Source organism: Spodoptera frugiperda, chromosome 31 (genome assembly GCF_023101765.2).
Source record: "Spodoptera frugiperda isolate SF20-4 chromosome 31, AGI-APGP_CSIRO_Sfru_2.0, whole genome shotgun sequence".
NCBI classification, from domain to species: domain Eukaryota; kingdom Metazoa; phylum Arthropoda; class Insecta; order Lepidoptera; family Noctuidae; genus Spodoptera; species Spodoptera frugiperda.
Genome location: NC_064242.1, coordinates 9,217,613 through 9,232,672, shown reverse-complemented (window position 1 = coordinate 9,232,672; position 15,060 = coordinate 9,217,613). Strand labels below are relative to the sequence as shown.

Below are 15,060 nucleotides of genomic sequence, written 5' to 3'. Positions count from 1 at the left end.
AAGCGGTAGGTAGTAGTAGGATGCGTAGGTAGTAGTAGGATGCGTAGGTAGTAGAAAGATGTAGAGGGCACATTTCCAGCAGGAGAGGAAAACAAGCTAACGATAATGAGTATTATTATTGTAATCACCATTTTCTTGCTTTGTATGTTTAAATTGTTTTATAGTTTGGCTAGGCCGTTGAAAAAAGACCTTGAGTTGATTTGGCTTTTTCTTAACTTAATAAATTTCCGAACGAATCAATTTATGTCATTCGAACAATTTATTTCTTTCAACGCAGAATTTGCAACTGGAAATGTACAGTTAAACCTATTCAAACTAATAAAAGATCTCTGAAACAAACTAAAGCAGCAACAGATAAGGTTTTTCCAGGTTATATTTTAACAATAATAAATTATTCAATAATAATATCTTTACAAAAAAATAATAGAAATTGCGCATTGGGTTGTTCTTATCAATCAACTGTGTGTCATTGTCAAATGTCATAGTTGTCATCTCATCTGTAATTTAATTTGAAGTTGACAGTTCTACGCTGAATCAGAGAGATCTTTGTTGTTTTGTGGTTTTTACAATAATTTATTTATAAAAGAATTTATAATGAGTGTAATTAAGCCGGCTTCATCTCTAAACTCATCTTTAGCAACGTCTCAATATGATAGCCACGATGATACTGAACCAACAAAGGTTAAAGTATATCTTAAAGAAAGATTGAAGTCACGGATTTTTTTGGGACGTTATGTAGAAAGAAGACTTGCAGACAAGCGTATCGGCTACCGTGACGTCGTTGTAATCAGCCCTGCTGAAGTGGAGTTAAAAAAGGATTTGTTAGAGGTACAGCACAAGTTGTTAACGATATGCCCCAGCACACATTGGATAGGTATTACAGACACAGAAGCAATGGGTTCTACAAATGGCGTTTGTTTGTGGACAGAGATAGATAACCAGCCGTTTGGTCCATTTTGGTTCCAAATTAAGAGTTTAAAGTTCAGAGATGATGAAGTGATGGTCACATTAAAATGTTTGAGGCATATATCTGACGCATTCTTAGAAGTAGAACCAATCTTGACAGGGGCTGTGAAGAAATGTAAAGCCATTGAATCATCTGACAAAAAGCTGGAGAACAGTGTTGCATCTCTAAATGAAACTTGTACTGATATTGTTGACACACTAAAAGGTGTTTTATCAATAACCAATGTGAAGGAATTTTTAACATTTTTGTTTGCTTTCGTTATTGCTATCTTCACTGGAAGTACTTCTTTTGTAAACTTTCTTGGAAACTTTATTTTAGCATTGATCAGAGAAATGTCTATCTTAGTAAAGAACTCTACACCAATGTTTCTTGGCTTGTTAGATTTCTTTAGCAAAATTGTGGGAGGATTTTATATTTTGTTGGCAATGTTATTCAGACAAAGTGCTCCAGCTCCATCCAATAAAAGAACAGTGGGGGTTTATGATAGACCACGGAGATCTTACGAGCGATATGATGATGGTCAATTTGATTAATTGTTAAGTAATTAGACTTAATATAACTCAATTTGTTGCCAGCTTTATAGGTTTATTCATGTTTTCTGCTTTAGTAGTCTTTTATTATTTAACTTTTTGGTATAGTTAAAAATATTTTCTTTAGATCTCATTTATTTATGTATAAAAAATACATCTCATTATGGCATTATTGATAAAAAAAATGCAAATTTATTTTATTAAGTACCAATTATTTGGTATTGGTAATAATAAATATTAACATAGATAGATGGTATTATATCCTGATATTTAAAAATATTTAACTCTTGTTATAAGTTAATTTATTTAAGCCAAATATTACCAAATCACCAAAAATGCTTTGATGACTTACCTACTAATCATTCCAAATGCATTTACAGATTGTAATAAGCTCAGGTATATGTTTTGATAATAAAAAAACTAATTTTGTATTCAAACTTTAATAAAATAAATATGTAAATTGTTACAAAAAATTGTGTATAAATTTATATACAGCATTTTAATGTAAATTATTTTTTTGTAATAATTTTGGGTTGGTGTTGTTGTTTATAAAAATAATGTATTGTTACTGGTATTATAGATTTTTTACCAATACACCATCTTTATTTTTTTTCAACTGGTACTACTATGACTGGTCTTCTGTCTGCAAAAAATATTTGATGTAATTTATTTACCATTCAAAAATAATTATTAGAAAGTAAATTCATTTAAGATGGCTTCAACTAAAGTACCTTTAATCAACCTTTTTGATTTGTTAAGATCAGCAGGGCCTGCAATAGCTGTAACATGCAATAGATGTACTGTTTTAATCAGACCTAAGAAAATAGATTTCAGTTTATAGATAGAATACCTTTATGATTCTTCAAGAAAATTCGCGATTTATTTGTCTTCTTGCTATTTTTCTTTGCACGAGGTTCTGATGGTTGTATTTGAACATTTTTCTTTTTAACAGGCTGAAAGACAATATATTTTTTAAATTTATAAACTTAAGTCCTATATATAAAACCTGAATTTCAAAATATTTTTTACCTCAGTAGCTATATTTGCCACAATCATAGCTTTCGGCCAGTCCGATTCATTATTTTCTTGTAACATATTTTTGGATACAATATTGTTTAGAATATTCGTGATTATTATGTTCATTTCACTATTGTCATACTGCTGCAACATTTCTTTAAAAAGTTGCAGCAAACTAGGCAAGTTCTTTGTCAGTTCCATTTTGCCTGTTTCGTCGCTACTCAAATTATTTAGTAGGTCTAAATGAGTGAAAACTTCGTCTATCGACATATGCGCTCTGAATTCTAATAGAGCCTTAAAATTTGCACTCCCGTAACCTGAAAAACATGACCTCATAGTAGAAATTCCACACTTTAAATCAAAGAATTTTTCAAGGTTTTACCTACTTATCCAATTTGTTTTATGTCCAAGAGTATGTTAATCAATCAGTATACATGGGAACAATCTTTTTCCTTTTTGTAAGATCGTCAATATTAACTTCAACATTGGAAGAAACGTCCCTTTGAGATGGATTTTCGGACGGGTTACTTTGGGTTTCAGTAGAAAACTTCTTTATTTCTTTACCTTCATCAAGATGCCTATATTGGTATGTACCATTTATATGGTTTGTCATTGGTGGGTGCATCACTTTTAATACGGCGTTTAATAATTCGACAGTATCTATGTCTAATTTAGCTCCTTTTTTCCTTAAAATCTTTTTAATGTCATTCGTTACTTTCGATGTGTATTTCAGGTATCGACGTCCCTCTTCCAACTGAGCTAGTTTGTATAAGAATGATGCTGCCAAATTCTATAACGTAAATACATAATTATATTATTATTAAATAAGTTTTAATACAGGAGAAAATATCTGATTGTGATGTATAAGGGTGACGGTAACCTGAGTGACGGTATCCCCATAGTACTCTAACTTGCAAGGCCAAGATATACACGTAGTTACTATGGAATTGTCTTCAAAAACATTACACATGTCTGAGTGAGAACATCCTTGAGTAATTTCCACCTTTTCTGCGTAAGCTGAATCTGCCAGACCCTGTGTATTTACAACATTTATTTATTTAGCATCCACAGTATACAATTTGAGATGGCGACAGAATAGAGCCTTGGGGAACTCCTATGTAAAATAGCAAACGAGAGGATATGATCGATACAGTTTTTATCTTATATATTTCCGTTTGTGTGTTGCAATTGTAATATGCATATGCGTAATTGGAATAATGGAATATTCCATGAGCACTGATAATATTCCTATTGATTTGATTCATAAAAATACAAATCGAATAATCCTATGCTGACGATAAAGCATAGAAGTTTATCTTCTCATGTTGTTTTCAATAGAAAGTCAGCTCTAAACAATTTGGAAAGCGAATTATGAAAAGCAAAGCATAAAATATGAATTATATACCTCATTTAAAAATATAAGCGCATTTTTGGTATATCTGCCTCCCATATACAAAAATTTCTTCAGAATGCGCATATTCTTTATAATTTCTCCTGTAGTGCTTGTGAAATATTTGGTATTTTCATTGAAATGTATTATAAAATCATTATATTCCAGCTGATTTAAACAATTACATTTTCTTGTCAGCCTTTTAAATATTGAACAATCGTCATCTTCATCCTAAAAAATATGAAATGATGAATGAGGATAATGTCAACATTAGGTATTCGTTTAGGGAACGTCACATCGATCCCTTAATATATAGGTGCTTTACACCCAAGTATAAGGCATAGAAGTTTCGTAATAAGATAAAGTAGCAAGCATATAGAAGTTTCGTAATAAGATTGTCTCTATTTCACGAGACTGACAACTGGCTTAAATACCTTCTTGTTGAGAATAAAAGATTTTATTCTATGAAATAGCGTACCTCTATGTAAATCTTATTTAATGCTTTTGTTTTCGCTTCCAATGTTTTCAGTGCCTGGTCACTTTCAGTATTTAGAGGCTCCTTTGTCTGGAAAAAGGCACACAGGTATATTTTAAAGTAGGTACCTGTAGTGACTTTAATAAATAGTAATGTAGGAAGGAATTCTTACTGATTAAGCGTAGTAAATTCAAAGAAAATAGGACAAAAATAAAATATTAAAATAATAATAATAAATAAAATGTCCCGTACATCATCCCCTTGTAATTGAACAAGCTTGATTTGATTTCTATCGGATATAGGAAAATCTTTCAAGTTTGCCTTCACTTGAATGTCTTCTAACAAACATAATAATTTCTTTGTACTGTCTTTTAATTGTTTTATTGAATCCTGAAATAATAAAAGAAATTCGTTAGTTGAGTGGTGCAAGCACTGGCAGTCCCGCATGTTCGAATGAAAGAAATTCGTTATAGTTGAGTAGATCAGCAAGCGCTCTGGCAATGCCGCAGCAGGGAGCTGCGTGTTCGTTTCAGGTTGTGAAACTTTGCAATATGCTTTGCTTTGCAATATTAATTCATGTACTCTGTAGGACTGCATGTAGGCAGATGCCTACTACCCACCAGACGGGTGGGTACCAAATAAAATCCAGTCAGGACTGAGGATTTACTTGAGTAAAAATAGAAATACCTAAAAAAGTATACACACCAACTTTACAGAACAGTAAGGTTCAAGAGAAACTTTTATTGGAGTAGCAATCTTGGCATTGATGGCTTGATTTTTTAAATTTGTAACGGGTTTCTTTAACGCTGATATCATGGGCGTTGCAGGTGGCACTTTAACACATGTTTCCTCTATTTTATTCGTTTTAATATTTCCACCCAATGGATGACTGCTCGATAATTCTGTTTTTCCTTGGCCATAGTTATTTTTTATAAGATTATTTGTCGGACAAATGATATAACTGGAAGAATCCACTAAACCATTATTATACGTTTTTCCACAACAGTCATCCATAAGTAACGTACAAATTAGAATATAATAAAATGTAAACAGTGCATTTATGTCCGATTGTAAACAATATTGAAATCCGTGTTCGAGGTTGTTAGGAATATAAAAACAATAAGATATTATGATGCGCCATTTTTGAATGTTGGTGCCATTTTTTTGGGAAACGTTTATGTTGTTCTTTTTCTCTCTCGTGTAATGTTATTTTTTATTTCACGTTATATTAGTATGTTGTATGAATAATTATTTCGAGTATTATGCACTTCGATTTGATGTAAATATAAATTAAATAAATAAAATAAAAATTTCCGATTTCGTTCGGAAAGCCTAATGTCATTACAACGTCAGTTTCATACTGTTAACTGTCTTCTGTCATATTTGTCTTGTTGCATTTCGTTTCGCGTCCTGTCAATGTCATACTTTTCAATTTCTTTGTAAACAATGTGAAGGGAATAAATTACTTAACTAATTATGAATAATTATAAAAGTAAAGTAAGCTATGATAGTCCCTGTGACTCAGATAATGACTGGACCAACTCCTCAGATGACTCAAAATATTCGGATTCTGAAAGGTAAATAAAGTTTACTTCATAAACCCGAAAGTATTCTCCAACTTTTCACTGGGTTTTAAATACCTTTGCTGTTTATTTTAGCTCTGTACCTGAATGGGATTCCGATGTTGGAGAAGATGGAGAATTAGTTTACATAAAAATTAAGAATGATAACGAAATGACGGATTTCACGAAGACACCTCTTTTGGAAAACTGTGAAACTTTTAAACTCAGAAATAACTTTAAAAGATCTTCAACTCGACGATCTACAAAAGGTATGGTACAAATACTACTACAGTACAGTACTGTAATAATACATACTGATCATTGTATTTACATAGTAAAACTAACTAAATTAAAATATGAAAATCACAAACATTTATCTAAGTATTTTAATTGCTTTGAATTTTATAATATAATGTATGTTAATTGTATTTACAGTTGTAGATGTTTCACCTATTTTTTCTTTCTCATTATAATTTCAAAATGAATTTAACAGTTTTAAAAAATTACAGGAAGAATATTTAAAGTATTAAAATCTCACAAGTCAAAAAATACAGAGAGTAGTACAAGAAAAGGTGATGAAGGAGCATCTAATGTAAACAGGAATGTGCTTCCTGATGAAAAGCTGATTATTGTACAGGTATTTAACACTATCTTTTTACCTTTCACTTACATGGAATTTGAATTTCTTTTGTGAAGACCCCTATTATGTAGGAAGTTGGGATCTACCTAATCCATGTTATCTATCTTGTACTCCCAAAGGTATACTTGAAAATGCTGGATGAACTGAGTAGAGCTTTAAAATGCTTCAACATTCACCTTTTTTTTTTTAATTTTAAACCATCCAATCCAAATCCCCATCAAAAACAATATATTTTGATAGTTAGTTACATTATATAATTATATTAAATAAATGCTTACAAATTAGTTTTCAGGAGGCATTCAAGTTTATTTATCAAATAGGAATTAATATAAAAAACAACATCTTTTTTCAGGTCAGCAAAAGCATGATATTCAGCAGCGAAAAGAACTGCCAAATAGAAAAACTTTTTGGTTTAAGTCTAGAAACACATGCTGATGGCAAGACCTTAACAGTTGCAGAATTTTTAACAGAAGCCAGAGCCATTTACACCCCAAAAGTGCAAAAAGGATATTATTTACAGAAGATTAATGGCATTGAAGTAAACTCTTATAACATTAATAATATACTACAAAGAGTCATAGAGGACCATAACAGTCCCAGATTAACTTTTCAAGTCCCAACAGAAAGCCATAAGGTAGACATGGAAAGGTTACTAAAGTCTAAAACTGCTCCAGACAATTCCTTGACACATCTACTGAAGGAATCCCTCTGTTCTGTCCTTTACATATGTTGTAACGACATAGAGTATAACAGTGACGATGACAAAGGAGTCCTATATTGCTATCCAAGACCTTTTAATCAGAATTTTTTGTATAACACCAGAGGGGCTTATGTCACCTTGAACCATTTAGCTCCAAAATCTTTAGGGACTAGCGAACCAACCACTTCGACAGTACTCCATAACAATACCTTAATCAATGTTACATACACTTCTCATTATAATGACTTATTGCTGGTTGCTTTTCCAAATAAAGAGGTGGATTTGTTTGCAGCGAAAAAAGTAATAGCTGATATAGTGAGGCTCTTAGAATTTCTATATGGTTCTTTGAAATCGAGTTTTACTAAGCCAAATAATGTTGATAAGTTGGATGGTTTGTTTGCCCGAGTTTTTGTTACTTTGGTAATTAATAGTAGAGGGAATAAGGAAGATGGTGGGAAGAATGTTGGGTTATATTTTGAAGATATGTTGGCTGCTCATTCTGTTACACTGCCCTTGGAAGTGAAGGTGCAAGTTGATGATGCTATTACGGAATTAGAGGCTGCCGATTATCGCGAATGGGTAAGATTGTATGTCTATTCAAACTGTAGCAAAGTCTTTTGTAAAAACCAAATACTTATGTTTGAAGGCAGTTTACTGCCTCTTTTGACGGTCTTTCGTTGGTCAAGTAGTCGCAAGTGCGACTGCCGGACAAGGAGTGCGATTCCTGGGTCGGGCAAAGAATTGCTGGGCTTTTTTCGGTTTACTACTTCTCAGTAGTAGCACAGAGTCTGGGATTGTGCCCAGTATATGGCTAGAGGCTCACCCCCTATTACAAGGGACTTATAAAAAATGGTGAAAAGTGAGAATACATTACATAGCCCACATTACTACCCCTTCGGGGATAAAATGTGCTTATTAATTGACACCAATAAATATTACTTTACAGACAGATGACATCGAAAACTTCCAAAGACTGTACACAGTGATTGGCTCTTGTTTATACTACAATGGACACCTACTAAGTTCACACTTACAAGACGAAGATTTGAAGGAAATCAATGCGTATTTACGTCTGAATGGTATTCTAAAGTTAAGTACAGAGAAAGAGTTGGAGAAACTAGTCGTTTGGAGAGAAGTGTTCATAAATGAACATAGGAAACAGAATAAGAATGACGGGAATGAGTTCAGGTGAATATATTTCATGATTACTTAATTGCTAAGGACTGAGTTAAATAACAATTAAATGACTCTGAGTATAGCGAAAAGATAAATAGGAGTTAGTTTTGTAAAATATTGTCTAAACTAGCTTAAATAGGCCTTGTGTTAGTCTTGCTAAGAAATGTGATTGAATCAATTTTAATTATTCGAAACTATTAATTGTGTTTTGTGTGTTCTATGACGTCAAAGTTGGCCTCCCGAATATAATCCCATTTCATATTATTTTCAATCATCATTACTATTCTATTATTCCTACATTTGTAATACATACTTATATTATATTCTTAAATGGTTGCTTATTAAAAGTGTACTTGGTAATAAATACGTAGTACAAAATTTATATTTATAGAATTTCAGACGGCCGTTGGTTTCTTCTTACTGTCGGTAAAGGTCATTTTGTATTATCAACATTGATGGAAGCTGGTGGATGTACGGAAGATGTGAGTACTGTTAACATACATTTTTTTTTTTTCAGATATCTGATTATAATATCACGCTCTATATTCTTCAAAAGCTTAGTCGTACATAATGTTGCTTATGGAAGCAGTATTTGCCGATTTCGGCTACAGGCATTTGCTACAGTCAGATTACTGAGAGCGTCTCTGGTGTACTCTTAGTGATTGACATAGCCAGTTTTTGCTGTAGATATTTGCCCACATTCACTGCAAATCAGTTCCTCTTAGCGAGTTTCTCAGTATAAATATGAGTCGATCCAGTTGGATAATAATTGTTCGACTTTTAAAGTGAATTTAACAGTTTTTATACTTCAACAACTATTTATAACATACCTCTTTCAATTTCCAGGCCGTCGGAGTGACCCCGCCATCTCCATTCTACGTGGAAGAGTGTGAGAGTTGCCTAGAGTTATTGTATGATGTTGGATTGAACAAGTATCTGGTATCCTGGTTCAATTCTAATTCACAGCCTCAAGTTGAAACGTCGCCTGAATATCTTACAAAGTATGGAAGGAAAATTAGAGACATTAATTGTAAGTTCTTTTTTAGATTAGATGATTATTTAATGATTTAAGACACATACTGTGAATTTTTGTATTTCTATTTCTATTATATATTTTTTGAAATTCCAAAATGTCACCTAATATTATAAATGTGACATTTTGTTTGTTTGGATGTTTATCCATCAATTACGCTGAACTGATTTTGATGAAGTTTGGTATACAGACAGGGTATGAGCTGCCTTGGGTGATAGGATACTTTTTATGCTACAGGAACGCAAGCGAAGCCGCTGCCAGAAGCAACTTCATAAATAACTCTATGTCTTGTACTTTGTATTTGTGGTAATCAACCACGAGTCCGTGTGCATTAGTCACACCTGCATCAAATGCTAGTTCAAATTAATGCCATACTCACTTTACTCACATCATTATTCCAGCACTAAAACCAGACTCGACACTCAAAACCTCAACCCTGAAACTATCAAAGCAGACGGACAAACGTCGTCACAACTCTTCAGAACAGATCAACGTGGGATCAAGTACTAGTGACATGAATTCTATGAACTCTCTCACCAATTATGGCAGCCATCACAGTCTCTACGCACAGACTTATAGTACCGCGCCAAAGTATAGGCATTCTAGCCTTGATGTTAGTTATTCTGAGGATTCTAACAGCTTGAAGAGTAATAGGTAAGGCGCTAGTGATATGAATTCTAAAAACTCTTTCACCTCTCATTTGTATAAGACAATAAAAAAACTTTCATGGATCTGCGTATCATCCATACGGAACGATCAGATGACCAGACCAGACCAGATGATGATGATACCATCATCATCAGCCGAGAGCCGTCCACTGCTGAACAAAGGCCTCCACGCCCTTAGTCCTCCACGTAGAACGACGTTTACTAAAGGTTAATGAAACCCATCTAGTAGCGCAGTAAGGAACTAGCTATCGGTTTCATCAGTTATCGAATGGCTCTTTTTCGGCGTATTCAGAAACGCAATGATAGTTAACCAAGGATTATCTTTTCCATAACTTTATTAAATTGATAGTAAATGAGAATTTAACTGAGATCTTCAGAAACCGGGCACTAGTCACCATAGTAAGGGCTTTTTTTAAGGGGGGAAAATCACCCAATGAATTCTCCCGCCTTGGGCGAGGCGAGCGGGAATGTCAGACTCTTACTAACTAAAAACCACCCCGTTATTATTTCTGCCCTTCGAGCCGAAACCCCAGTAAACCCGCTAGGTATCGTTTTTATTTGCTCACGAGATGGTGCTAATTTGAATATTTGTCTATTTTCAGTGAAGTAAGTGAAGAAAGGATACAAGGTAGAAGGGCGGATAGAGAACAAAGAAATCGTCGGGACTCGTCTGGCTCGGATTCAGATTGGGATAGACTGGTAAGAGAAATATTTAATTATGGATTTCTTAGAAGTCTCTATCGTTGTGTTGGTCTTTTTTTTAAGGGGGAAAGTCATCCTATGACTTTTCCCGCCTTGGGCGAAGCGAGAGGGAGTGTCAGACTTCAGACTCTTACTGGGCGAGAGGTCTTACCGACTAAAAACCACCCCGTTTCTTCTCCTGCTTTTCGAGCCGGAGCCCCGGTAAACCCGGTAAGGCTAGGTAGTCCGCAGCTCCGGAGTCGTTGTGTTGGTCTAGTTACAAGTGCGAGTGCCGATTAAGGGGTCTCGCGTCCAATTATCCCATACTAGGTATCGGGCAAAGAATTGGTAGGGTTTTTTTTATCTAAATCTGGATTAATTGTATCTGGTACATTATGTAGCAATACAGTCACTCTCTATTATCATACAAGTTTCCTTTTTTATACTTATATTCTCGTGTTTTTTGCAGGATCGAAGCAGAGCCAGTGGAAGTTTAGACATGTCTGATATCAGGAAGTCTTTGTTGAATGATATCAATCATGTAACTGCAAAGAGGTGAGTTGGATTCTCGGGTGAATTTTTCTCATAAATGGTAGACAAATTTTATTACTTCGAGTAGATATTATTATGTACCTATAAACAGGGGTGTAGCTAGCGTCGTATCTGCCTTATACGGGACCACCAACGTGTTTAGATGAAAAAATAAAACTTCCCAAACGTTAATTAAGTCTAACACTCTTTCTCGCCTCACCTAAGGATGGCAGAACTAATAGGCAATATTCATAACATGTGAAATACAGGGCCTTCATAAATGGTGAACGGTACCTACAATATCCCGAAGATTATAGAAAGAGAGCAGTATATTTTTTCAATAAAATATTATTAATATGTTTCATATGAGATAGTCTTGCCCTATAAAATTATTTACTTAGCAAAGATCATATACCTATGGGTTCAGCCATTTTAAGCCCAAACTATTCCATCCTTCCTTAAGCAAGATATAGTTTATCTATTTTCACGCATTTGATTATAAAATCCTTATTATTATTATTACAGAATAACAGCAGGCGAAGAAAACGTATTATTTCACTTTGTACACTTGGAATCCGAGAGAGGAGTATTGATAGCACCAGTGAAGAATATAGAAGTACTGGCTAATAATGTACTCTACTCATACATTGTGAAAACCTTCCGATCTGCTTGTAAGCAAATACATGAGCTGTTACAACATAGTATAAGGTACAATATTACACTTATTTTTTTATACATTTTTCGTAAGGATATTACTAGGGTTGGCAAAACTCTCAACTGAGTCCACTCAACGTCAATAGACGTCGCGGCAGGCCCAGAAGAGAAAGCGGGGAGAATTTGTCACTTACGATAACGACACTCTACTAGACATTTTGGCTTAGTACTACTTAGGCTGGCACCCGACAGGTTAAAGCCATATGGTTAATACTACTGTGTACATTACTTGGCAATCTATACTAATATTATAAAGCTGAAGAGTTTGTTTGATTGTTTGTTTGTTTGTTTGTTTGTTTGAACGCGCTAATCTCCGGAACTACTGGTCCGATTTGAATAATTCTTTTTGTGTTGGATAGTCCATTTATCGAGGAAGGTTATAGGCTATAAAACATCACGCTATAACTATTAGGAGCGAAGAAATAAAGGAAAATGTGGACAAAACGGGGGAAATTATTAATTCTTGAGGGCTTCCGTTGCGTGCGCTGCGAAAATGGTTCAAGATACGAAAATTATATGTATGAAAGAATTATTCCTCTTAAAATGATCTAAAAAAAGTCCGCGACAATATATGTCTATCTTTTAGGATTAACTTACTAGAATCGTTTTTATGGTAATCAAACTGGGTCGAAATTAATGCATTATTTGTTAAGAGTTGTATTAACGAAAAAATATTAATCTTTATCGAAATAAATGTGTTGTTCATTAAGAGTATTTAATTGTGAACAAAATTGTCTTTGACATCACTAAACTTCAATAAACATCTTAGAAGATATTACAATTTTAAAATAACTCCGATATAAAATTCACCCGCGCCGCATGATGTGCGAAACACGACGCTGCTAGGAGGAGAGGCATTGTTTGCGAACGACGCGGAGCCTGGTGTAACTATACTCAAAAAAATTATATTCTTACTAACGAAGTAAATAATTTTTTGATCATTGACCACAGAACGCGACGCACGGTACGTACGGGTCTGGTTTTGATCGGGCGACGAGCTACTCTTACCGCCGTCCGCAGACCCGCGCTTACGGTGGCCGGGGATCGTCACGCGATCCTCGACGCCCGGAGTGTCTTCTGCGGCGGCTGGGGCGTGATGAGGATCATTCCCTCACGCGCTCCGCCTCCTCCTTAGCTAGGATGACTGCTTCGCAGAAGGGGGAGACGGCGTCCCTTTCCCCCTTAGCTCCTTGGCCTGAACTAGAGCCCGACGTGAGAAGTCGCCATTCACATCCCTAAGGACATGGCGATGCTCAGCACATGCAATGCACACCGACACTGTATGCTCCACCATATCTTCCGGGCGGTCCTCGCAATGACGACACCCAGACGAAACGCCCGGGTGTTTCCTCCCGCCGAATTCGAAACAGGTACCAACCGAAAAACTTCCGTGTTCGGTAAGTACCTGCGTCAGGCGGTAGGTGAGGACGCCGTGACACCTCTCAAGCCACTCTTCAAAGAGGGGACTTACCACTGCTATAACGCGTATGTAGCGAGCACATCTAAAAAGTACCCTAGGAATTTTATTTCTGAAACACAAACCGGGGTGGCGGTTACCCAACCTATAGGCGCAGGTTTCCGGAAAACAGTGGAAACACATATAGTATAGAAATGAGTGTGGATTGTTCCTTATAATCATAATCCAGTGCTATCACGAATTTTCAATGCACAAATTAACCGTGGGTTACAGTTATAATTTAAGCTGAGAAAGTTGTTTGCAAAAATAAATATAATGCCTAAAATAACTATTCCACGCGGACGAAGTCGCGGGCACAGCTAGTTTCATAATATAAGCCGATTATCTGATAGCCTATTAGAGGAAAATATCACTTACTACCCTCTCTACCAAAGTGGCTAACATTAAATTATGTGGACGGTATTAACCCGTGGTATGCCAAAACGAAGATCCATGTGAGACACAATGTGTTTTCTATTGTGTCTTATATACGGCATACAAGAGGTAAATAGTGCTTATTAGATTAATTAGAATATCGAAAAAAGGCCTTTTTTACGATTAAAGAACACGTCCAAGATTTTAACCATATTATAATCATACAACGTTTTTTATTCCAGATTCAAGAAAAACCACGCACCATCGAATCCTTTGAACAAGATTCTGGTAGCGGTGAAAGAACACGGCATGTTATTTCAAACACCAGTTGATATATTGAGCCAATGTGGCGTTAGCAAGAAGAATTGTGAACCGTACCTGTTTTGGGTTGTTGGGTAAATATTGTCACACTTATCTAGATCGGTTCTTTTTTATGCTATAAGCCGTTAAACGATCAGAACGATCACCTGATGGTAAGCAATCGCCGCCGCCCATGGACACACGAATCACCAGTGGCGTTCGAAGTGCGTTGCCGATCAGGAATTTAAGAGAGATTTTCCTTGGGGAATCGGGGATTGGGAAGATTGGGACTTGTCATCATGAGCAGCGTGCGCAGACGCGGCGACGTTGCGACTGCGCACGCTGCATTTCTCCACTCATTTACGCGAGTAAACCGTGATTTTTAGTTAAAACCAGTGAATAATAATAGTTTGCGCTTCAGAAGGAAAATTAATATTTCTTTTTGTTTTTGTTATAGCCGAGTCTTCAGTGAACCAGAGCCAAGGGAATTGTATTTATGCTACCACGAGTCCGTGCCCCAAGATCTCACTGAGGTCGCTTATTTACTCTCTTATTTAGAGTAAGTCTTAATTAATTATGTATTTTATATATTTTTATACGAAACAATCCGTCCATTGCAATACGAATAAAAGACTCAAACGTGATATTTTATTAAATATACAATCTTTTACTCTTTGAATTAGTTTTGTTTTATTTTAACCTAATGAAAAATGTACTAACTGTTCATTTAAAAATTATTGACTTTACTTATCAAAACATATAATAGTAGCGTAGATTGGACTAGTTATTTTTAATATATTAGTTGTTTAGTTAAACAAACCGATCACAATAAAAATATAATAAAC

At 35.0% G+C, this 15,060-nt stretch overlaps 3 protein-coding genes across 3 annotated transcripts; 2 read left to right on the top strand and 1 right to left on the bottom strand.

Annotated features, from left to right (window-relative positions):
• Positions 1-504: 504 nt before the first annotated feature.
• On the top strand, positions 505-2,091 carry LOC118276349 (uncharacterized). The gene has a single exon (XM_035594623.2). The coding sequence runs from the start codon at positions 595-597 to the stop codon at positions 1,498-1,500; it is 906 nt and encodes a 301-aa protein (XP_035450516.2). The 5' UTR covers positions 505-594; the 3' UTR covers positions 1,501-2,091.
• LOC118276347 (uncharacterized) lies at positions 1,922-5,676 on the bottom strand. Its single transcript, XM_035594622.2, has 10 exons — positions 5,085-5,676; positions 4,632-4,769; positions 4,383-4,469; positions 3,920-4,135; positions 3,395-3,547; positions 3,079-3,304; positions 2,527-2,831; positions 2,348-2,450; positions 2,229-2,276; positions 1,922-2,140 (listed from the first exon to the last, which is right to left on the bottom strand). The coding sequence occupies exons 1-10, from the start codon at positions 5,391-5,393 to the stop codon at positions 2,100-2,102; spliced, it is 1,626 nt and encodes a 541-aa protein (XP_035450515.2). The 5' UTR covers positions 5,394-5,676; the 3' UTR covers positions 1,922-2,099.
• Positions 5,677-5,772: 96 nt separating this feature from the next.
• Positions 5,773-14,894, top strand: LOC118276178 (protein inturned). Its single transcript, XM_035594400.2, has 13 exons — positions 5,773-5,956; positions 6,038-6,210; positions 6,451-6,578; positions 6,934-7,860; positions 8,228-8,469; positions 8,849-8,939; positions 9,304-9,487; positions 9,892-10,144; positions 10,761-10,857; positions 11,309-11,394; positions 11,896-12,078; positions 14,158-14,310; positions 14,673-14,894. The coding sequence occupies exons 1-13, from the start codon at positions 5,856-5,858 to the stop codon at positions 14,776-14,778; spliced, it is 2,724 nt and encodes a 907-aa protein (XP_035450293.2). The 5' UTR covers positions 5,773-5,855; the 3' UTR covers positions 14,779-14,894.
• The last annotated feature ends 166 nt before the right edge of the window (positions 14,895-15,060 follow it).